This window comes from Equus caballus, chromosome 8 (assembly GCF_041296265.1).
Source record: "Equus caballus isolate H_3958 breed thoroughbred chromosome 8, TB-T2T, whole genome shotgun sequence".
NCBI lineage: Eukaryota > Metazoa > Chordata > Mammalia > Perissodactyla > Equidae > Equus > Equus caballus.
This window is the reverse complement of record NC_091691.1, coordinates 42,090,743-42,116,042: the sequence shown is the minus strand read 5'-3', so window position 1 is coordinate 42,116,042 and position 25,300 is coordinate 42,090,743. Positions and strand designations below refer to the sequence as shown.

General features: G+C 41.5%; 1 protein-coding gene across 16 annotated transcripts in view; it reads left to right on the top strand.

The window, feature by feature from the left end:
* The window catches only part of MTCL1 (microtubule crosslinking factor 1), a 135,307-nt gene that overhangs the window by 11,292 nt on the left and 98,715 nt on the right, over positions 1-25,300 (top strand). For all 16 annotated transcript variants that reach the window (XM_023647438.2, XM_070220573.1, XM_023647442.2 and 13 more), the window contains exon 3: positions 819-977. In XM_023647438.2, coding sequence (XP_023503206.2) covers positions 819-977 — 159 coding nt within the window. The remainder of the gene's footprint in view (positions 1-818; positions 978-25,300) is intronic.

Below are 25,300 nucleotides of genomic sequence, written 5' to 3'. Positions count from 1 at the left end.
TTTATAAACCACTAACAAAATGTCATTCGATGTGATATAAAGGTGATTTATATTTCTTTTGAAAAATCTCTTTACTCATTTCCTTTTAGAAAGTGAAAATGTTTAACTGCTTTAAACATTCAAATATCTTACCACAGTAGACAATTTAAAACTTGACTATCTTAACTATCTACTGCATACAGAATTATTTTACTTGCTTTTTTAGCAGGTAGGTTTAGTATTACTTTAGGAAACAGCAATGTTTATCTGTTTACCATTATTGTTGTTTCTTCTTTTTTTTTTTTTTAATGATTTTCTTTTTCCTTTTTCTCCCTAAAGCCCCCCCAGTACATAGTTGTGTATTTTTTAGTTGTGGGTCCCTCTAGTTGTGGCATGTGGGATGCCACCTCAACATGATCTGATGAGCGGTGCCGTGTCTGCGCCCAGGATCCGAACCGGCGAAACCCTGGGCCGCCAAAGTGGAGCACTGGAACTTAACCACTTGGCCACGGGGCCGGCCCCTATTATTGTTATTTCTAATTATCATTTAAAGTGTGTGTGGGGGCAGAATTGGCATTCTTGGTGATATTCTGTAAGGAGATAGGGCTATCCAAAGTGGCCCTTTAATCCAGATAAAAGTCACATTCTTTCTCATAATGTGGATTTTCATGTTTTAAACTAATACCCTCCTTTAAAAATCGGTTTGCTTAATCTTGCCAGGGTCTTTGTTCTTTGGGTAATACCAAGTTACTTAATGGTTCTGCCTCTGAAGTTGTTTGAACGTATCCTTAGCACATGGATAGCTTCACATCCTGAGGACTCTCTGTGGGTCGATGCAGGTAGCCAAAGACGTATCGGTCAGATTGCACCATGAGCTGGAAACTGTGGAGGAAAAGCGTGCTAAGGCTGAAGATGAAAATGAAGTTCTCCGACAGCAGATGATCGAAGTGGAAATATCCAAGCAGACCCTCCAAAATGAGCTGGAGAGACTGAAAGAGGTAATCCAGATGTGTACGGGGCTTTCCTCTTGGGTTTAATTGTTAGGAACTTGGCGCTGCAAGTGTCCCATTCTTACTGTAGTCTACAATAGGGGTCGGCAAACTAGGCCTGTTTGTATGGGAACTAAGAATGGTTTTTACATTTTTTATAGCATTGTTAAAAAAACCAAAAAACAAAACCAACCACACAAAATAAGCCTAAAAACGTAAAGAAAACTATGTGACAAAGACTGTATGTTGCTTGAAAGCCTAAAATATTTGCTGTCTGGCCCTGTACAGAAAAGGCTTGTTGGACCCTGCTGTAAAGCTGTTTTTTGTAATTTCCATTCATATGAGCTGGCCGTTAATTCCTTTTATGTGTCCAAATGGGGTATATTATTACTAGAATACAAAATTAAGCAATATCTTTTTTCTCAAGAGTCTTCTGTTCCATTGAGCTAGAAAATATGTTATGGTTGTCTATTAAAGCTGTGTGAACAGATAATGTATGTATGCTACCTATATCTGTTATTCAGACAATATAATTTAAATATAAATTTTTTTTAAATTTTAGGGAGTTAATGTGTCCTAGAAAAGTGGTCCAGAAAATGAATATACATATACATACATGAATATATGTATTTTCATTTGCGTACAGTAATGCAAATCCTGTTTTTTTGTTGACTTTCATTAGAAGATCAAAACTGAGTATTTTCTTGGGAAATATCCTGCATATTGATGAAGTTAAAAACTATTGGTTAAGCTTTAAGATGATGGCTAAAACCAGCGTATTGCCTTCTAACCGCCTCTCTTGGCAGTTCATTTTCCCTTTGTGTGAGTTTCTTGATTCTCTCAGTCACTCCTCATCTGTCCTCCCACGCTTAGTTCAGGCACTGGACTAGGCCCTGGGGATGCAGCTGTGAAGGTGGCAGCATAGGCCCTGCCCTCAAGGTGTTTACAGTTCGATTTGGCACATGGGTAGCAAAGCAAATAAATCGCTGCAAAGGAGCCAGTGCTGCAGCTGCTCTGGCTCCTCCCCCACACCCCCTCCTCACAACCGTGCTGGCCTCCCTGCTGTTCCTTGAACTCGTCCTCCCCTCTCCCATGGAACATTCTTTTTCCACACCCCCACACCCCTGTGGCTCACCCCCTCATCTCCAGGTCTCTGCTGACGTCTCACCTCAATACTTACACATTAAAGTTACCCGTGTCTCCGCCCTGGCCCGCCCAGTCCACCTTCCCATCTGACACACTGTGGATTTTGGTCAATTGTCTGTATATTGCCACCACTTATCTGAAAATGTATGTGTTTTATTTCTTTGTCTTTTGACGGTCTCCCTTTCACTAATGTCCCTCTAGAACGTGAGCTCCATGAGAGTGGGGTTTCATCTGTCCATTTCACTGCGGGGTCCCTAGAACAGTGCCTGGCACATAGGCGTTGTCGGGGCCTTGCTGGGTCAGGGAGGGAATGAAGGTGAGACTGTGGAGCTATACTGACCGCAGCTCGCCTGGGGGACTTGGTGGGCTTCACAGAGGAAGAGGTGGATTCCGAGAATGTTCTTTCTTCATGGGTGACTCTTGTCCCTTAACTTGCACGCATACTTAGCACCAGGACTGGAGGAATTTCTCCTATGATTGTGACTCTCTTTCCTCTACACTTACGGTTTCTAGTAGTTTGCTTCTCTCTTTTTCCTTTCATCTAAGTTTGCTAAAAGGTATGCCATAATCGTTTCTTTTCTCAAAATTTCCAGTTTGAGCCTGACCTTGAAGGGATAGAAAACAACTTAGAAGTATATTTTGTAAATTTTACATGTGTGTGTGTTTGTGTATAAATATATAAATTATATATACACATAAGTAAATAAACATATTTTAAGCAAGCAAAGATTCTTTTGCACACGTTGAAGTGGGTTTGTCTAGAACTTCGCATCAGGTCACGAATAGCTCTTTGGGGAAGGCAGTGATTACTGTTGCTCTCGACTTTCAAAGCCAGGCAGCTGTGAGGCAGGGGTCTTCGGAGAGCTATGGTGCTGGCTCAGGCTGGATGGGAGGAGAGCGGCGCGGGTCAGCTCCGCCCTTCCTTTGTGCGTTAGAATTACTCAGAAGGGGATTGCTCAGTTGGAACACAGTAGTGTTTTACTTCCAGAGTTGCAGTCAGACTGGTGGCACTGCATATTTACACCAAACTTCTAAACGAATTGTTAAACTGACAGGAGTCTGAGGAGGGTTGGATGCTGGTAGACTGTGCTGGAAGCAGAATGATAGAACCAAGCAATACAAGGTTCAAAGGTGGTGGAGATATTTATTGGAAAATGCCAGCTGTGGGCTCCGTGAATGGGTACTTTTTACCAAAGCGAGAACAAAATGCACTGTGAGTTTTGCTCTAGGGCGAGGGTGATATTTTCTCTGTCCTGAGCCTTGCTTATTATCGTTCACCTCTGAAGTTTTGTAAATGGATGTGTCACATTCTGGAAAAGGCAAGGACAGTTCGTGCATTGTGCACGTCTCTAAATGACAGAAGGAGTTTCAGAGGTATATGTACCCGTTGGCCTCAGAGGACAGTAAATCATGCATCGCCGTGCCTCTGCAGCTGTGTAGCTGCTGCTGGGGCCTCTCTCTTAAGCTGCAGACTGTATTTTCAGCTGCCTGGTGCACTTCTCCAACATGGATTTCTCCTAGCACTTTACACTCAGTGTGTCCAGAAACAGACGTATCACCCTCATCCCACCTGCACCTTCTTCTGTCTTTCCCATCTGTGTTAATGGTGCCGCTGTCCTCTTAGTCACGAGGCTTCAGTGATGGCCATCACCCTTACCTCTCCTGCTCCCCACCCTCAGTTGCCTGCTCTGTGCTTTAGGTTCTACTGTTCTGCTTTTGCAGTCTTAGAAATTTTCTTTCTCACTGATACATGCTGCGACATAACATGGAGGACCCTCGAAAATATACCAAGTAGAAAGAAGCCAGACATATCGTATGAGTCTGTGTATAGGCAATATTCAGAATAGGTCAATCCATAGAAACAGAAAACAGATTAGTGGTTTCCAGGGGCTGGGGAGAAGGGAGAACAACTGCTTAATGGGCATGGGGTTTCCTTTGTGGGGATGAAAATGTTTTGGAACTAAATAGAGGTGATGGTTGCACAAGTACAGTTCACAAGTACAGTGTGAATGTACTAAATGCCGCTGAAATGTACACTTTAAAATGGTTAATTTAACCTCAATTACAAACATTTGCTTTCTGTATTCTATCCATCCTTTCCCCAGTCTCCTCTTAAATAAGTATTTGAGGGCTGACACCGTGTAATAAGCACGTTAAAGACATGCTCTGCTTCCAGTAGTCTCTCCCTTTTCCGTATTGTCGTTTACGTCCCCCAAATCTGACTGTGTTGCTGTCTGCTTAAACAAACTTGCTTGGGTTCCCAGTTGTCTAATTCTTTAGCCTGACACAGAGAATCTTTCCTGCCTGGCCCATCCCTGTCTTCCAGCTGGGTTTCCCACCCCATGGCAGGAAACCCTGGTGTGACATAAAGGGCAGTTGAGAAGGATGAGAAGAGGCTGTGCCCTCTGGTCCTCTTTGAATTAATAGAGGTGTGTCTTGGAAAAGTCACTTTCTGCATTGATAGAAGAGACGATTACTGAAGGCTGGCAATATTAACCCACTGGAATTGTCCCTTCTGGTTAGCCGGCTTGCTTGCTTGCTTCCTGTGCCTATTCACACCATGCTCCATGCACCCAAACTCCCATATACCCCTTCACTTGTGCAAGCTCAGAAGTGTTTTCCTTTTTTGGGGGCGTGTATTTCTTTTAGTACTCAACTCTCTCTATGGTAGAATATCTCAGAAGGTTGAAAATGGTTAACCTTAGCTTAGTTTCAGCTTCCTAAAGATTACTCAAGTGTTTCTACTCAATACTGTTTCATTCTACCAAAAATTTTTGGGTATTTATTATATGCTCAAGACACAAGTAATAACTTGCCAAGTTAGTTGGTAATTGCAAGGAACAGAGGCATATTCTAAAGTACTCTAGGGACCTAGGATTATTTTTTCTTTTCTTATTGAGGTATAAGTGACATACAACATTATATTAGTTTCAGGTATATAACATAATCATTCAATATTTGTATATATTGCAAAATGATCACCACAATAAGTCTAGTTAACATTCATCACCATATATAGTTATAAAAATTTTTTTTCTTGTGATGAAAACTTTTAAGATCTCCTCTCTTAGAAACTTTCAAATATGCAATACAATATTATTAACGATAGTCATTTCTGGACGTTACATTCCATGACTTAATTTTTATAACTGAACATTAGTACGGTTGACCTTAAACAAATAGACAGCCAGTTATTTCTCCAGGAAAAATAGGTTATTCAGGATCAGCAGAGAATTGCATTTTGGGGTTTGCAAGCCGTGGCAAGCCATGTGCGAGTTCCCTGGCACCAAGGGAGGAGAAACTCTTTTCTAGAGGAGAGGAAGAAGTTGGGAGGGCTGTTGTTAACCCAGAGTTTGAGCTGTAGTGGCTTTTCATTGGCTGGGTTGTGACAGGCTCTCACTGGCTGAACTTCTTGCTGATCAAAACAAGGAAGGCCTTCCTCTTCCTGTTGGGCTCCGCTGTGGACATAGGGCATGAGAGGTCCCCCTTTTGGCCTCCCAATTTGAATTTAATGAAGCTTCTGTTTATTAATTTGACATTTTCCTCTTTTGATCAAGCTCTTTCTCTGAAAGCATTGCTGATCAAGAATCAGGTTTCTGTGTTTTCAGCAGCCTTTTATCTCTTGATGCCAGGAAGCTCTTTCCTGGGTGTCATGTCTCATGTCAGAGGGAAAGTGCACAGTGTGGAAACCTATTGAGTAATAAGGAGGAGTAGGAGGGAGAGCTCACATGCATTTTTCTTTTCTAAAGTTCATATGTTATCAAGATCATAGGCATTGGAGATTATCCGAAGCATAATGTCATCATCAAAGTTTTGGCAGATGAACTTCCAACAGGCCTGGTCTGGACATCTTGGGAAAGCTATCTCATTAGATGTCATCTGCTTCAATTCTGGGAAATCAGTACTTTCAAGTCACCAGATGATGTTCAGGTTCAGCAGAGTTTGGTGCTTTCTTTCGCTGTGCCATGTGAATCCAAGAGTCTCTTTCCTGGAGTTTTGCGGCACAAGGGTTAGTTAGCAGTACCTGATGGGGCCTTCCCGGCAAGGTTGAAGAGAGTCCTTCTGGAGGTGTCTTTTCCAGCAGACAAAATCTCTAGGTTGCAAGGTGTGGTTCTTAAGGTCTTCGCCTCCCTGGAGCTCACTGTGAAAGATTGCCCTACCAGAACATGGTTAATTTTGATGGAATCAGTTAGGCCTTTGCAATGCTGGAATAGATCTCCTTTTATCAGCTGTGGGTCAAAAGAGGCAGGAGTCAAGTGCACTGGACAGCCTGTGATTATCTCAAAGGTGAGAGTTTATGAGTTCCAGAGGGGGTGGATCTAAGATTTAGAAGGACTGATGGCAATGCTTTTGGCCAAGGTATTTGGAGGGTCTCTACAAATTTTGCCAGTTGTGTTAATAATGCCATGAGTGCATTTGGCTAAACCAGAGGATTGAGGGTGGTAAGCACAGAGAAAGTGTTATAAAACTGGCCAAACAGTGCAGACTTGTTGAAGTACCTGACCAGTAAAATGGGCTCCTCGACCACTAGGAAGCTCAAGAGGAGTCCCCAGGTGGGATAATCTTTTCCAAAAGGACTTTAGCCAAGAAGAGGTGGTAGCCTGTCTGCAGGGGAAGGCTTTAGTTCAGCGAGAAAACATGCAAACCGGGACTAAAACATATTTATCTCCATCAGACGAGGGAAGCTGTATGAAATCCATTTGCCAAACCTTGAGTGATCCATTAGGCAATTTAAACGTCTGGGAGCCATATGAATAGGATTCACTGAATTGTATTTTAGACAAGTGGAACAAGTGGGGTAGGCACTTTTTGCAGCCTTATTAATATTTCCCCACCAATATTGACTCATGAATGCTATCATTTTGTCAGTAGACCAGTGGCTTAATGCATCTACAGTGGTTAGCAGTGGGAATGTCTCCAGTAGGATTGGGTGTTATTTGGTCCAAACTAGAGCTTTCTCTTTTTTTATCAGACCAACAGTTGTTGAATTTCCAATCTTGTTTTTCCTTTACTGAGGCCAGTTGTGGGGCTTCTCTAGCCAGGTTTTCTAAGTTATCATTGGGGGAAATATCCCTTTGGACCATGCAGACATGGGGCTGTTATTAGTTCCTTTAAGGGCTGCATTCCTTGCGAGGATGTGAGCAAGGTGATTTCCTTTAGCTCCCAGAGAGTCAAGTTTAGAATGTCCTGGGATCTTAATAACAGCTAAAGCAACAGGTAAAAGCGTAGCATCCAATAATTCCTGAACATAGGAGCCATTTTCTATTTTATTTCCCCTGGAGTTAAGGAAGCCATGTTGCTTCTGCAACATTTCAAAATCATGAGCTACTCTAAAAGCATGTCTACTGTCAGTGTAAGTGTTGGCAATAGTTTTGCCCTTGGCTAAAGTGCAAGCCCATGTCAGAGCATATAATTCAGCCTGTGGGGTGATGTAGCCATAGGTAAAGGTGCTGCCTCAATGATATCAAAAGGAGGTGCAACAGTATGCCCCCACGATATTTGCCATTGTCACCTTGTAAATAAGAACCATCAGCGAACCATGAGAAGTCAGCATTACCCAAAGGAGTTTCCTGCAGATCGTCATGAGGAGTTACGAAGCGATCCCTCACTGTTAAGCAGTCGTGAGGGACTTTGTCAGTAATGGACAGGGGAAGAGAACAGAGTTAAGGTTTTTGCTGCGAGGAGCATGTAACAGAAGGATTTCGTGGGAGATGGGTTGGCTGGCTGAAATATGGCGAGTGTGGTGAGAATTCAGGAAGGCTTCCACTCCGTGAGGTACAAAAATGGTTAAAGGGGATCCCACGACAATTTTCTCAGTGGCCTTAACCTAAAGGGCACTGACAGTAATAGCTCTAAGGCCAGTGGGGTATCCCCGTGCCCACAGGGTCCAGTTGCTGGTTATAATATCCTATGGGTCAATGGTGGTCCCCGTGATTTTGGGTAAATACCCCAAGGGCATTCTTTTACTTTTCATATACAAATAGGAAAAAGGGAATCTGATAATTGAGATGTCCAAGGACACGTGGGTTCATCAAACTCTCCTTTAAGGCCTTAAAGGCTGTCGTCCTGTTCTTCCCATAAAATCGGATTGGTGGTGTTATTCTTTAATAAAACATACAGAGGTCTGGCCATAAGAGAGAAACTGGGAATCTAACTTAGGCAATAACCAAGTAGCTGAAGAAAACCTCACATTTGGTGCTTAGTTTTGGGTTTTGGGAAACTTAGGACACCACGAAGCGTGTCTGGCTCTAGGTGTAGCCCTGTTCTTATGTAAGATGCCCTAAATATTGAACCTGGGTTTGGGCGAACTGCAAGTTCTCTTTGGTGACCTTATGTCCCTTTAAGGCTAAAAGCTTTAGCAAGTGGATGCTGACTTCCTGTGAGGAGGCTTGGGAGGGAGAGCAAAGAAGCAAACCATCTACATAGTTCATCGAAGTAGAGCCTCTAGGGAACTTGTGTCATCCAGGTCAGCTTTCAGGATCTGTGAGAAATAAGGATTCTCAGGAAAACCCTGAGGCATGACTGTCCAGGTGAGTTGTTTTCCTTCCCAAGGGAAGGCAAATAGGTATTGAGTAGCTTCATCAGCTGGAATACTAAAGAGGGTGCTGCATAAATCAGTCACCATGAAGAATTTGCTTCCAGTGGGGATGGATGTTAGTAGCTTATGAGGGTTAGGAACGGCAGGGTATCAAGGGCTGTTGTTTTTTGCTCAGAGGTCTTGGACAGACCACCACCCTCAGCCCTTGGGCTTTCTCACAGGTAAAGTAGGAGTGTTACAGGGTCTAGTACAAGGGATGATGAGGCCTTGAGCCTCGTAATCCTCTCTTACAGGCCTTATGCCTGTAAGGGTGTTTTTAGCCTGTGAGCTATTGATTCATTCTGGGGAGAGATTTTGAGGGATCTGTTTGAATCTTGGTGTGAATTTTACCAATATGAGTTCGAGATTTTGCCCATAAGGAGGGTGGTAGCTGATTCAGTAGGATCAAATAATCAGTGTTTTTAGAATCAGCTTTAGGACCATCAGAGATGGAGCAAATAAAAGATGTCAAAGGGTCATTTAATTTATCTCATTGGCTGTTTGGATGGCTACTGTCTAATTCTAGAATTAGTTCCCCTTTTTGGGAGAAAGATATTTTGGCATGATACTTTTCCAAAAAGTCTTGGCCTAAAAAAGAAGTCTTGGCCTAATAAATTAGTAAGGGTGGAGGAACTAAGGAGAAAAGGGTGTATGAGTCTCTCAAAGGGCCTACACAAAAGGGAATAGGTTCAGAGACAGGAACCCATTGAAGTTTATGAGAAATCCCCACTATTTGAACTGGTTTAGTAGTCTGAGGTAGGGGCTGCTTTATAGTAGTGGGGTTGAGCATCTAGAATGTGGCTCTGGTGTCAGTCAGGACAAAAAGAGATCCATCCCCATCTGGAGAAATGCCTCTCCAAGCCAATTAAGAGGGAGGATTGGAAAGAGCTCCTGTAGTTCCTCGGGCCCCATCGCTGAGAACTGGAGGACGTTGAAAAGGCTGGTTAAGGCGCTGAAGGCGCTTAAATCTGTAACAGTCTCTTTTCCAACATCCTGGCTCTTTGCAGTGACAGAAACCAGAGGTTTTTGGGTTCATTTAGGGGCTTTCATTTGCTGGAGCTGAATAAGAGTTTCAGTGGTCTTTCTTTTTGGTGACTCATCTAAAGTGCAAGAGAGCGGGTTTGCCAGATTAACTGAATCTGGAGTGGACACAGTTTCCCACTCCATCCTGGTCCTTTTTCCTAGAAGGGCAAGGTCCCGGTTCAGCCCCTTAATAAACATAGAGTGAAAAGGTGACTTGATGGAATCAACATCTGAAGACGAGAATTGTCTTTAAAAACAACGTGAAGTCCATTGTAACAGTCACGAATGAGTTCATCAAGTCTTTGTGCACCAGCCTGAATTTGTTCCAATCATCAGGCTTTGGGAAAGCCCTCGGAATCGCCCGATGAAGTCGTCCAGCAGTCGCCTGAGCCTGATGGTAGAGCAGGTCAGCAGGGTAGTCTCCAGGTTGTAATTCTAGAGGCTTTCAGGATTTCCCATCAGCCGTTTTCATCCTTGCTGGGCCTGGTCTTCGCTGACAAGCATGTGCACTAGCTGATGTCAGTCAGAGACACCCGGTGGATAAGTTGAAGGACTGTATTAAACTCCTCAGCAAATCTCTGAGGATCTTTGGTTACTTTGGGAAAATCTTTGACCATGGCTTGCACTCGAGCTTTAGTCCAGGGAGTGTGAGAAATTAAGGGCTTAACCTGTGGGTCCTCAGAAGGCTTAATTTAAAGGGACAGGTTCTGCTAGGTTCAGAGGAAGAGGGAGTGGGGAGAGGTCCAGGGAAAAGGGCATTTCAGTGAGAGAGTTAGTGTGGGGAAACAGAGTATAGAGGAGGTGTGGGCAGTATAGAACGGAAGGAGGAGGATGGCGCTGAAGAAGGGGCCTGAGCATGAGGAGCTGGAGGAGAGGAACGTGAGGCTTCAGAAGCCGTTTTATCTTTCTTTAATCGTTTGTTTGCCTCAGTGAATCTTAAAATTTTATTTCACAAAGAGGCAATTGTGGACTCCTGATAACATTTGGAAGTCTCAAAATACCAATTGAAACAGGCATTCCATTCAGTTTTGGAAATTGAAGGGCTATGGTTGGGCAATTCATTTTTTCTTTTTGGCTGGGGGAGATTAGCCCTGAGCTAACATCTGCCACCAATCCTCCCCTTTTTTTGCTGAGGAAGATTGGCCCTGAGCTAACATCCATGCCCATCTTCCTCTATTTTATATGTGGGATGCCTGCCACAGCATAGCTTGATAAGCGGTGCCATGTCCACACCCAGGATCCAAACCGGTGAACTGCAGGCCGCCGAAGCAGAAGGTGCGCATTTAACTGCTACACCACCAGGCTGGTTCCTGGCCAATTCATTTTTAAGAAAACTAAGTTTGGGGAGTTCAAAAATCCCCATAATGGCCATTGATATTCTAAATTACTTTTGGTTAAATTGGTCCATCTAGTTAGAAATGTGCGTGAGGAATGACTGCGGTTTTTAGTATAAAATCGGCCAGGCTTCTGTAGGGGGACACCCTCAAAATATTTAGATATCTGAGATCCCATTTCTTAGAGATTTTTCTTTAGAGCAAAGGAGTAATTCTCTAACAGCCTAAACAGCTCAAATGGCCTGCAGGCTTAATACCAGCCAGTTCTAATAGGAACAGTCCAGTTTCGTTAAGATGGACTGAAGGTCAGGTCAACACAGTTCCTAAGAATCGTCTGGTTCCCAAGGGACAGTCTGCTCCCAAGAGAGTCAGGCCAAAGGCTGGAGCACTGTGGTGCCAATGAGCGGTCCGAAAGTCGGACTGAAGGCTAACCAGTTCCAAGTATGGGAATAGTCCATTTCTAAAAGGAACTGGATGAAAAGCTAGCGCAGTTCAAAGAAACAGACTGCTTCAAAGAGTCAGGCCAAAGTGCCACCCAGGTACTCATACACAAACCAGGCCTTAACCAGAAAGGAATGACGCCTTGAAACAGATCTCAAATAAAGCCTGGAGCCCCTCAAATGCAGAGAGCGCTGAAGCTTGGATCCAGGAGAAAGACTGACCCTCAAACTCTAGAGTGGGTGAGAAAAGCAGCCAGCTCAGTGGGCTCTGTTGTGGGCAACACACCTGTTTGCTCACCAGCTTTGGAGTCATTGGGGGTCTTCTCTGGATCCCTGTTTGGCCCACCAAAGTGTTGACCTTAAACAAATAGTTATTTCTCCAGCAAAAATGGGTATCTTTGAGGTTAGCAGAGAATTGCAGTTCAGGGTCTGCGACCATGGTGAGCCACGTGCAAGTCCCCCGGCAGCAAGAGAGGAGAAGCTCTTTTCTAGAGGGAAGGGGAAGTTGGGAGAGCTGTTGTAGACCAAAAGTTTGAGGTGTGGTGGCTTTTCATTGGCCGAGCTGTGACAGTTTCTCGTTGGCTGAGCTTCTTGCCCGTCATGAAGTCTTTCCTCTTTTGGGCTCTGCTGTGGATGTAGGGCACGAGAGCTCTCCCTTTTGGCTTCCTGACTCCAATTTAATGAGATTTTTGTTTGTTAATTTCCATGGTACCTTTTGATCCCCTTCATCTATTTCACACCCCCCCCCCCCCCCCCCCCCGCCCCAGGATTGTTGAACGGAACCACAGGGAACCAACTAGCAGTCAACTCTTATGGGACATCTTTCATCACCATTCAGGATATGATATTGATTCCCTGGGTTTGGCTGAGACATATTTTGTGCCTAGTAAATGGTCAGATTTTATAAATATTTCTTGAGTGCTTAAGGAGAATGTCTGTGCTCCAATTTTGGGATGAAGACTTTAAATCTGTTGGGTTGAAGACTTTCAAACTTTATGACCCATAGCAGGAAGTACATTTTATGTCATTACTTGAAATACAAATACAAAGGTTTCACAAAATAATGCTTATCTTTGCCATATGGGATACATTCTGATATTTTCAATTGTAGTCAGCTCTATTTTTTTAATGGTGGTTATAAGTTTGATTTATAATCCATTAGTGGATTGTTGTAATTTGGAAAAAATATATCAGATCATTTGTTAATTGTGTTGTTGGAAATTTCTATATCCTGTGTAGTTTTGTTTTATCTGTTAAATATATCTATTTAGGATAAAGTTATGTTAAAATCACCCATTATAATTTTGCATTTAAATTTTCTTCTTGTAATTTGTTTCATCTGTTTCATCCTGCTTTTATATATTTTGAATATAAATACATACATATTTAGAACTGTTCTTTGTCATGAATTGTTCCCTTTGTTATTTGGTAACGACCTCTTTATCCTAATATATTGCTTTTTTTTGAGGAAGATTAGCCCTGAGCTAACATCTGCTGCCAATCCTCCTCTTTTTTTTGCTGAGGAAGACCGGCCCTGAGCTAACACCCGTGCCCATCTTCCTCTACTTTACATGCAGGACGCCTGCCACAGCATGGCTTGATAAGCAGTGCGTAGGTCCACACCCAGGATCCAGCCGGTGAACCCTGGGCCACCGAAGTAGGATGTACGCTTAACTCCTGCGCCACCAGGCTGGTCCCCTAGTGTATTGCTTTTTTGCTGTAAAGTTTACCCTGTCTGCTTTTACCGTCATACCGAATTTGTTTTGGTTAATATTTGCCTGGTCTCGCATTTTCGTGCTTCCGTTAGCTTCCGTCTTTATGTCATTATGTTTTAGGTGCCTTTCTTGTTAACGTACTATAGCTACCTTTTTAAAAATGAAATCTGACAATCTCTGTTTTTTTTTTAAACTTGCAAATTTACATTTATTGTGACTATTGGTGTGTTTTATTTCTATCATTGTATTTTATGTTCTTTATGTTCCATGCCTTTTGTTTCTTTTTTCTGTTTTTTCTGTTGATTTCATGTTGACTGACTGAGTTTTTGATTCTCGTGTTCTGTGTCTTGGTTAGGAAGTCATGCAGTCTGTTACTAACATTCTGATGATGTTTGACTTAACGTCTAAAGCGGATTGTTATCTCTGTTCTTCTCCTGAATAATCTAAGCGTCATAGGAAGCTTCAACTCCAGTCAACTCCTGTGTTTCGTATTATTGTTATCTAGTATCATTTAGTTTCATCTTTTTGAAATCCCCCCAAGTTGACTAATTTTATAGTTAACGCTTATTTAGATTGGTTTACACATTTTCCAATCTGTTATCATTGCTTCTTGAGTATTAATCTTTCCGAGTTCACTTTTCTTCTCGCCGATCTATTAATATGCCAGTTAGTATTTTTTTTTCAGTAAATGATCATGCCTGAAAATGCTTTTATTTCATACTCAGTCTTGAAAGATATTTAGCTGGGCATAGAATTCTGACACTTTGAAGATATTATTTGTATTATCTTCTGGCTCTGTTTTGCTCTCAGGAGTTCTGCTGTCAGGTGGTTCTCGTTTTTGTAGATGATCTGTCTTCCGGGTTACTTTTATGCTTTTCTCTTTGTGTTTGGTATTCTGTAGTTTCAGTCAAATGTGTCTAGATTTATTTTTGTTTTGCTCAACACTCACTGTCAATCTTAGTGTTTATGTCTTTCATGAAATCTGGAAAATTCTCACTCACTGAATAGTGTTAAATAGTGAAATTGTCTCTTTGAATAGTGTTTCTTCCCGGTTCTCTATTTCTTCTGGAATTCCTATTCCTCTCCTGTGGGACCTTCTTATGTTGGCCATTCTTATTCCATCCTTCATCTCACCTAACTGTTCTTTTTTGTTTTTAAATCTTTTTATCTCTCTATGCTACAGTCTGGATAATTTCTTCATTTCTTGTCCAAGTTACTAATTCTCTCCTTTAAAAAAGAATTACTGTTTTATTCATCCACTAAGTTTTCATTTCACTGAGTTTACTTTTATTTCTAGAAATTTTAGAAATTTGCTTGTTCTTTTTCTTAGAGGTTCTTCTTTCCTCATCTTCTCTTATTTCTTCTTTCACATCTTCAGACATTTTAAAGCCATAGTCTCTCTCAGTTTGTTCTGTTATCCTGAGTTCTTGGTGTTAGTAATCCTTCTGTCAGATCTGCTGACTCACGCAAAGTGGATTTTATTTTGAGCTCTTTTTTTAAAATTCAATTTTTTTTAACTAAAAAAACCCAGAAATAGTACACCCATTTGTCCCGCCTCCTGCTGCCCTTCTCTGGCAACCACCAATCTATTCTCTGTATCTATGAGCTTAGTTTTTTAAACTTACATTTTATTTTTTTTTAGATTCCACACAAAAGAGAGATTATACAGTGTTTGTCTTTCTCTGTCTGACTTATTTCACTTAGCATATTGCACTCAAGATCCATCCATGTTGTTGCAAATGGCAAGATTTTATTCTTTTTTATGGCTGAATAATTTTCCATTGTGTGTGTGTGTACATACGTGCATACCACAATTTCTTTATCTGTTCATCTGTTGATGAACACTTAGGTTGTTTCCATATCTTGGCTATTGTAAATAATGCTGCAGTGAACATGGGGGTGCTTATGTCTTTTTGAGTTGTGTTTTGTTTTCTTCAGATAAATACCCAAAGTGAAATTACTGGATCATATGGTAGGTATATGTTTAATTTTTTGAACAACCTCAATACTGTTTTCTATAGTTACTATAACACTTTGTATTCCCACCAACAGCACACAAGGATTCCCTTTTCTCCACGTCCTTGGCAACACTTATTATTTCTAGTCTTTTTGATAATGGCCATTGTAACAGGTATGAGGTGATATCTCATTGTGGTTTTGATTTGCATTTCTCTAATGATTGATGATATACAGCATCTTTTCATGTATCTGTTGGCCATCTGTATGTCTTTTTTAGAAAAATGTCTATTCAGATCTTCTGCCCATTTTTTAATTGGATTGTTTGTTTTTTTGTTCTTGAGTTCTGTGTTTTGGATATTAGCCCCTTACCAGATAGATGATTTGCAAATACTTTCTCCCATTTAGTGTGTTGCCTTTTCATTTTGTTGATGGTTTCCTTTGCTGTGCAGAAGAGATATAGTTCCACTTTTTTACTTTTGCTTTTGTTGCTTTTGCTTTTGATGTCAGATTTTAAAAATCAACACCAGGACCTGTGTCAAGGAGCTTACTGCCTGTAGTTTCTTCTAGGAGTTTTATGGTTTCAGGTCTTATGTTCAAGTCTTTAATCCATTTTGAGTTAGTTTTTGTGTATGGTGTAAGATAGTGGTCCAGTTTCATTCTTTTGCACTTGCCTGTCCAGTTTTCCCAAGACCATTTATTGAACAGGCTGTCCTTTCTCCATTGTGTACTCTTGGCTCCTTTGTTGTAAATTAATTGACCATATCTGTGTGGGTTTAATTCCAGGCTCTCCTTTCTTTTCCACTGATCTGTGTGTCTGTTTTTATGCCAATACCTTACTGCTTCAATTGCTATAGCTTTGTAATGTTGTTTGAAAACAGGGAACTTGATTTCTCCAGCTTTGTTCTTCTTTCTCAAGATTGCTTTGGCTATTTGAAGTCTTTATGGTTCCATACAAACTTTAGGATTTTTTCTTCTATTTCTGTGAATTTTGATAGGGATTGCACTGAATCTGTATGTTGGTTTGGGTAGTATTGATATTTTAACAATATTAATTCTTCCAGTCCATGAGCACAGAATATCTTTCCATTTATTTGTGTTGTCTTCAGTTTCTTTTGTTAATGTCTTGTAGTTCTCAATATGCAGGTCTTTCACTTCCCTGGTTAAATGTATTCCTAGGTATTTTATTCTTTTTGAACCACTGTAAATGGGATTGTTTTCTTAATTTCTCCTTCTGATAATTCATTATTAGTGTATAGAAATGCAGCAGATTTTTGTGTATTGATTTTGTATCCTACAACTTTACTGAATTAGTTTATTAGTTCTGACGGTTTTTTGATGGAGTCTTTAAGGTTTTCTGTATATATTTTCATGTCATGTCATCTGCAAATAGTGACAGTTTTGCTTCTTTCTTTCCAATTTTGGTGCCTTTTATTTCTTGGGAGCCTAATTCTTCTGGCTAGGACTTCCAATACTATGTTAAATAAAAGTGGTGAGAGTGGCCATCCTTGTCTTGTTTGTAATCTTAGAGGAAAAGCTTTCAGCTTTTCACTGTTGAGTATGAGGTTAGCTTGTCATATGTGGCTTGTGTTATGTTGAGATACATTCCCTCTACACCTGCTGTGTTGTGAGTTTTTATCATGAATAGATGATGCATTTTGTCACATGCTTTTTCTGTAGCTATTGAGGTGATTATATGATTTTTATCCTTCATTTTGTTAGAGTGGTGTATCACATTGACTGATTTGTGGATGTTGAACCATCCTTGTATCCTTGGAATAAGCCTCACTTGATCATGGTGTATGATCCTTTTAATGTACTGCTGAATTTGGTTTGGTAATACTTTGTTGAGGATTTTTGCATCTGTGTTTATCAAAGAAATTAGCTTGTAATTTTCTTGTGGCATCCTTGTCTGGTTTTTGTATCTGGGTAATGCTGACCTCATAAAATGATTTGGAAGAGTTTTCTTCCCTTCTGTTTTATTTTTTGGAATAGTTGAGAAGAATTGGGATTAATTGTTCCTTGGGTGTTTGGTAGAATTCACCAGTGAAGCTATCTGGTCCTGCACTTTTGTTTGTTTGGAAGCTTTTTATTATTGATTCAGTCTCCTTTCTAGTAATTGGTCTGTTCAGATTTTTTATTTCATCTTGATTCAGTCATGGCAGGTTGTATGTTTCTAGGAATTTATCCATTGCTTCTAGGTTATCCCAATTTGTTAGCATATAATTTTCACAATAGACTCTTATGATCCTTTGCATTTCTGTGGTATCAGTTGTAAAAATCTCCTCTTTCAGTTCTGATTTTATTTGTTTGAGTCCTTTCTCATTTTTTTCTTCATAAGTCTAGTTAAAGGTTTGCCTATTTTAATTAATTAATTAATTAATTAATTTTGACAAAGATTAGCCCTGAGTTAACATCTGCCACCAATCCTCCTCTTTTTGCTGAGGAAGACTGGCCCTGAGCTAACATCTGTGCCTATCTTCCTCTGCTTTATATGTGGGATGCCTGCCACAGCATGGCTTAAGAGCAGTGTGTAGGTCCACACCTGGCATCTGAACCAGCGAACTCCAGGCCACTGAAGCGGAGTGCATGAACTTAACCACTATGCCACTAGGCCAGCCCCTATTTTATTTATTTTTTCAAAGAACCAGCTCTTAGTTTCATTGATCTTTTCAGTCTGTATTTCATTTATTTCTGCTCTAATCTTTGCTATTTCTGTCCTTCTACTAATTTTGGACTTTGTTTGTTCTTTTTTTCTAGTTCCTTGAGGTGTAAAGTTAGGTTGTTTATTTGAGATTTTTCTTGTTTCTTGAGAGAGGCATTTATTGCTATGAGTTTCCCTCTTAGAACTGCTTTTGCTACATCCCGTAAATTTTGGTATGTTACATTTCCCTATTCCTTTGTCTCAAGATATTTTTTTATTTCTCTTTTGACCCATTGGTTGTTCAATAGCGTGTTGTTTAATCTCCACATACTTGTGAATTTGCCAGTTTTCTTCATGTAATTAATATTTAATGTCATACCATTGTGGTCGGAAAAGTTGCTTGATATTATTTCAGTCCTCTTAAATTTATTAAGACTTATTTTTGTGGCCTAACATATGATCTATCTTGGAAGATGTTCTGTGTGCACTTGAGAAGAATGTGTATTCTGTTGCTTTTGAATGGAATGTTGTGTGTATAGCTGTTAAGTCTATCTGGTCTAATGTGCTGTTTAAGGCTGATGTTTCCTTATTGATTTTCTGTCTAGATAATTTGTCTGTTGATGTAAATAAGGTATTAATGTTCCCTACTATTATTGTACTGCTGTTTCTCCCTTTAGGTCTGTCAGTATTTGCTTTATATATTTAGGTGCTCTTATGTTGGAAGCATAAGTATTTACAAACGTTATATTTTCTTGTTGGATTGACCCCTTTGTCATTATGTGACACCCTTCTTTGTCTCTTATTACAGTCTTTGTTTTAAAGTCTATTTTGTCTAAGTATAGCTAATCTAGCTTTCTTTTGTTTTTCACTTGCATGGAAGATCTTTTTCCATCCCTTCATTTTCAATCTGTATGTATCCTTACATCTAAAGTGAATCTCTTGTAGGCAGCATATTAATGGGTCTTGTTTTTTTATTCATTCCGCCACTCTATGTCTTTTGATTAGAGAAGTTAGTCCATTTTACATTTAAAATAATTATTGATAGGCATGTGCTTATTACCATTTTGTTAATTGTTTTCTGGATGTTTTTATAGTTCCTGTTGGTTCCTTTCTTCTTCTCTTGCTCTCTTCCTTTGTGGTTTGATAACTTTCTTTAGTGATATGCTTATATTCTTTTCTCTTTATCTTTTGTGTATTTACTATATGTTTTTGCTTTGTGGTTACCATGAGGCTTATATATAAGAACTTATATCTATAACAGTCTATTTTAAGTTGATAACAACTTAAGTTTGATCTCATTATAAAACTCAACATTAATACTCTCCCCCATGCACATTTTATGTTTTTGATGTCACGTTTTACATCTTTTGATCTTGTGTAACCTTTAACTAATTATTATAATCATAGTTATTTTTATACTTTTGTCTTTTAACCTTCATACTGGCTTTATAAGTGATTAATCCATTACCTTTACTATATATTTACCTTTCCAGTGAGATTTATTCTTTCATATGTATTCCTGTTACTAATTAGTGCTCTTTACTTTCAGCTTAACATTTCTTGTAAAGCCAGTTTAGTGGTGATGAGCTCTTAGCCTTTGCTTGTCTGGAAGACTCTTTATCTCTCCTTCACTTCTGAGTGAGAACATTGCCTGGTAGAGTATTCTTGGTTGACATTTTTTTTCTTTCAGCACTTTGACTATATCGTGCTGTTCCCGTCTGGCCTGCACAATTTCTGCTGCTAGTCTTATGGGGGTACCCTTCTATATAACAAGTTATTTTTCACTTGCTGCTTTTAATATTCTCTCATTGTCTTTAGCTTTTGACATTATAATTATAATGTGTTTTGGTGTGGGTCTTTTTGGCTTCATCTTGTTTGGAACTCATTAGGCTTCCTGGATCTGGAGGTCTATTTTGTTCTTGAGGTTAGGGAAGTTTTTAGCCATTATTTCTTTGAGTAAAATTTCTGCCCCTTTCTCTCTCTCCTCTCCTTCTGGGACTCCTATGATATGAATGCTAGTCCATTTGATGTTGTCCTGTAAGTCCTTTAAGCTATCTTCACTTTTTTTCATTCTTTTGTCTTTTTGCTGCTCTGATTGGTTGAGTTTAAGTGCCTTGTCTTTGAGTTGACTGACTCTTTCTTCTGCTTATCTAGTCTGCTGTTGAACCCCTCTAGTGTGTTTTTCTTTCATTTGTTGTATTCTTCAGCTCTGTGACTTCTGTGTGGTACTTTCTTATATTTTCTGTCTCTTTGTTGAAGTTTTTACTGTGTTTGTCTGTTCTTCTCCCCAGTTTGGTGAGCATCTTTATGACCATTACTTTGAACTCTTTATCAGGTAAGTTACTTATTGTGGTTTCATTAAGTGTTTTTTTTCCTGAGGTTTTAAAATATGAAATATTTTAATATGTTCTTTCATTTGGAACATATTCCTTTTTTTCTTCATTTTGCTTGACTCTTTGTGGTGGTTTCTATATTGTAGATGAAACAAACACATCTCCCAGTCTTGAAAAAGTGGCCTCATGTGGGAGATGAACCTTGTCGTTCAATCCTGCTTCAGCTTTTGATTGTCTCTCGAACCTTTGTGCTTGTCCAAGCAGCCTATTATATTTTTAATAGCTCCCAGTAGAGGATGTGCCAAGAGCTGTGAGTATCCCAAAGAGGAGAATCTTTGTCAGCACCTAGATTCAGGGAGCCAGACCCTCAGGCAGCAGCTTTTAAAAGTATGCAAATATATACAGTGCTGTGGGGCCATGAGCTTAAGCCCCACTGGCCACCAGAGCCAGGTGATCTGGAGGGTCCCCTAGCAGCAGTTGGAAAAATCAGCGTGCCAGCAGGGGTATGAATTCTCTTCTGGGTGACACTGACTCTTACAGTCCAGTGGAACCAGGAACGCAGGCTCTCTTGTCCTTCAGAGCCAGGCAATCAAGAGGCATCCCCTAGGCAGCAGCCACAAAAACCAGTGCACCAGACACGTGCAAAAGCTGCCCTCAGGAGACACTGAGCTCCTCTTAGTGAGAATTCTGTTATAAGCAATTCTTGGTGGGAATTCCATGAAGTTCGTTGAAATGTCCTCCTAGTCAGATTTTGCGTTGGTCTTTTCCAGAGGCCTCGGTAGTATCATTGGTCCAAATACAATTCTTAATTTTTGACTTGTGGAGTTGTGTACCAAATGGATTGTGTCAGTTGGACATCAAACTTGCATGTGGCACAGTCCTAGGGTGTTTTTATACTTCAAAGGAGATTTTTTATCCCACCACCCAGTGTCCTGGGCGGAAGCTAACTTTTCCCTTTCCGGAGCGATTTTTAGTTTTCTTTCAATAGGGTGCATCTCTTCAGTGGATTTCCTGGGTGCACTAACTGAAGCCTCTTCTCACACGCCTGGCCGTGAGGGCATATTTCTGGGTCTGGTAACTTCTACCATTCTTTCCTATCCCTCAACCCTTAACATACCGTTGTGCTAACTGCCCTGGTTTTCAGTCCTTACTCATTTCTAGTGCTAGGGAATTTTCCTTTTTTGTGCATATGAGTTTAGCTGTGTATAAATTTTTGTTTGTTATATTTTCTCTAGCATTTCTGTCTGCTCGGGGAGGGCTCATGAGAGCTCAGAGTGCTGTGTTGCCAAAACTGGATGTGAGCCTTCAGGGCTCAGCAGAAGGTCCTCAGTAGCAGCTCTGGAATGTCACCAGTAACCCCAGTTGTCTTCCAGTTCATGACTCAGCTCTTTTGTCGCTTGTTCTCTCTCTGTTCCTTTCCTTCTTCCCTGCTACTCATCAGCTCCCATTTACCTCTGGACGTTTTTTTGCTCATGGCTTCTCTACCATTCACGGTTTCTACTCACTGTCTTCTCTCTGTGCATCTGCTATAGACTGAATGTTTGAGTATCCCCAAAATTCGTATGTTACAGCCAAATCTCCAAAGAGATGGTATTCAGAGGTGGAGCCTTTGGGCGTGATTAGATCATGAGGGTGCAGCCTTTATATATGGGATTAGTATCCTCATAAAAGAGACCCCAGAGAGCTCCCTTGCCCCCTTCTGCCTTGTGAAGACAGTGAAAACATGGCCATCTGTGGACCAGGAAGTGCGTCTTCACCAGACACTGAATCTTCCAGCGCCTTGATCTTGGATCTCCCAGCCTCCAGAACTGTGAGAAATAAACACTTGTTCCTTAAGCCTCCCAGTCTGTGGTATTTTCTTTCTTTCTTTCTTTTTAAAGATTGGCACCTGAGCTAACAACTGTTGCCAATCTTCCTTTTTTTTTTTTTCCTGATTTTTCTCCCCAAATAGTTGTATATTTTTAGTTGTGGGTCCTTCTAGTTGTGGCATGTGGGACGCTGCCTCAACATGACCTGACGAGCAGTGCCATGTCTGTGCCCAGGATCCGTGCCAGCAAAACCTTGGGCCGCTGAAGCGGAGTGCACAAACTTAACCACTCGGCTGCGGGGCTGGCCCCACATGGTATTTTCTTAGAGCAGCGCAAATAGACTAAGTCTTTCTACTTTTTCTTACCCAGTGGGTGGGGACTTTTCTCTGTGTGTCATTACATTCAAACTCTCAGACAACCATAAATTCTAGAAATATAGATGTTCAATCATAGTAAATGGTTTACTGCTATTATGCTATAATTTAATAAAATAATATTCTCTATGTTTCCAGACTTTATGGTCCTCCTTGAGAAAAGGATTTGCTTGGGTGAGCAAGTGTAGAGCATTGTTGGGCAGAGTGCTCGTGCCAGGGCGTCTGATCAGACACCGGCCAGGTTGTCAGTGGCTGCTGTGGAGTTCGGGCCCCCCCGCAGGCCCGACCAGCAGTGGACTGCAGGACCAGCAGGCCATGTGGGTAAAGGCAGCCGTTGTATGCATTGGCTTTGTGGGCTCTCTGGGACATCTTGGAGGGAATAAGCAGCACCTGGTTTCATTAGCTAGTCATGAGTTTGAGGAGGACATGGTGGCTCTAGCCAGAGGACAGGAAGGGGGAGAAATCCAGTGTCCTGAATGATATCCCAGTTGTGGGCCTGCTAAGTTAATAATGAGGTAAAATGGGATGAGAATGGGAGCAGGAAGAGTCAGGAGTGTCTGGTTAATCTTTTTACCAAACATGGAAACGTGAGAAGAGTCTGGTGTGCATGTGTGCATGTACATGTATGTGTGTGTGCATGTGCATGTGCCTGCAGTGTCTGCACAGGGATCTGGAGGGAGACGGCCTGTTGTGTGTTCTGCCTAGACCAGGAGGGCAGGGATGGAACCGGACCAGAGCAGTGTCAACCAAGGGGACGAACACCAGGCTGGAAAATCCAGAGTTCAGAGGCCAGGAGGATTTGGAGCAGGCAGCAACTGCAGGAAGTTTTGGCATAAATATTTTTGAATGTGTAAGCTGTAAATGGAACAGTTTTTGTGGCTGGGAAGAAAGGGGATGTGTGTTCGGTTAAACAGCCATAAATAGCACTAATGGCTGATTCACGCTGTTGCTGGAAAGGATGAGTGAGACTGTCGCAGTCTGTTCTGGTCACTCGGAACCTGTGCCCTGGGAGGCGTTTCTTGTCAAAACCAATACAAAATTGTATGGCGGTCTTCTGCCAGGCTGGTAAAGTCCTGCAGCCTGATTCCCCGGGAGCCCGACTACTGGCCTCTGTGGGCGCTGGCCCCTTGAGCCTCAGCAGGCCCCAGGGAGGGGCAGGCCTGGCTTCTTTGCTTCTTCCTGGTGGGCTGTGGCTAGGCTTGAGGGGGTAAGGGCTTGCCAGGTTCACATTTTTGAAATGCTTTCATTTCTTAGGTTATTCTACTTCATTAAGTTCTGTTGTCAAAGGAGTATTTTTCCTCTTCTTTTGTGACTTTTATATTGGAAAAAAGTTAGCTGGTGTTGAGGACAGAGGAGGTCATGGGAAGGAGGAACTGTGTGTGACAGCTCGCTCCCCATCAGGACAACGGCCAGACACAGGCCCGAGGACCTCAGGCTCACTGGATGGGAACCAGAAGAATCCTTGAGGGGAATCAGCCGACCCTCTCCTTACGTACAGGAGGAAACAGGGTCCGCATGGGTGGTGAATGGCCTTCAGTCAGGTGGCCCATTGGTGGCAGAGCTAGGACCCTGCGTCAGGACTGTGCCCCAGGTCCCTTGACTCCCAGTGACCCTCTTCCTTTCCTCTTTTCCTCCAGACCTGAGCTCTAGACCCGCTTCTTCCTTTCCTTGTAGACCCAGAAGGAAGAGGCTGGTTAGCAGGTGAGGTCCGGAGGGGAGCCCTGTAGAGCTGGCTTGAAGGGAGCATCCCTCAGGGGAAGCCGCCGGAGGATGAGCAGCTCTGGGTTCTTTGCTCCAACAGGTCCGCCAGGATGGGCACCTGTATCTTTCTCTGACCCATTAATGCTTCTCTAGAAAATTAATTTCTACTTTTAGAAGTGTATGTTAAGCTGCTTTCATCTCTACTGAGAAAATTATAGGAAGAAGGAGGGCAGGATTTAGCACTGAGGAGAGTGCGCATGGGCCCTGCTCCCCGGCGGGCCTCATGCCCCTTCTCCCTCCCATCCAGCCCATCGGTCCTGCCATTCTTTCCCCAGGATTGTACCTAGATTACCACCTCCTCCTACTGAATCCTGCCCATTCTTTAAGATTCTCCTAGAAATGGCACCTCCTCATTGAAGCCTTCTGCAGCCCTCTTTTCCAAACTCTGAACAAGTGTTTTCGTGTAATTAAACCACTACATGGTTGTTGTGGAAAATTTGAAAAGTAAAGAAAATCGTAGAGGGAGGAAGTTCCCATCTTGCTAACATCCCAGAGATGTATCTGATTTTTCATATGAAATTGGAAACATATCATATATACTTTTCTTCTTTTTAATTAAACTTTTTGTTTGGAGATACATGTAGATTTGCATTCAGGGGTAAGAAATAACACAGAGATCCCATGTCCCGTTTTCCGAGTTTCCCCCAGTGGTTACATCTTGTAACACTCTAGGAGGAGCGTATCCAGCCAGGATATTGACATCGTTTAGTCAGGCTAGAGAACAGTTCCATGACCCGAGGATCCTTCACAGTGACCTTTTATGGCCACACCCACTTCCCTTCTTTCCCCACGTCATCCTTCACCCCGGTAACCGCTGCTGTGTTCTCCATTTTGATAATTTTGTCATTTCAAGAATGTTGTATAAATGGAATCGTGCAGTATGTAACCTGTTTGGACTGACTTTTCTCACTTAGCATCATTCTCCGGAGATTCATCCAGGTTGTTGTGCATAGCCATAGTTTGTGCCTTTTTGTTGCTGAATAGTGTTACACAATAAGGATGCACTGTGGTGTGCTTAACCATTCACTGGTTGAAGGACACGTGGGTTGCTTCCAGTTTGGGGCTATTACAAATAAAGCTTCTGTGAACATGCATGTGCAGGTTTTGTGGGAACCCCAAGTCTTCATTTCTCTGGGACCCAGGAGCTCAGTTCGTATAGTAGTTGCACATTTAGTTTTCTTAAGAAAGTGCCAAACTGTTTTCTAGACTGTCTGTACCATT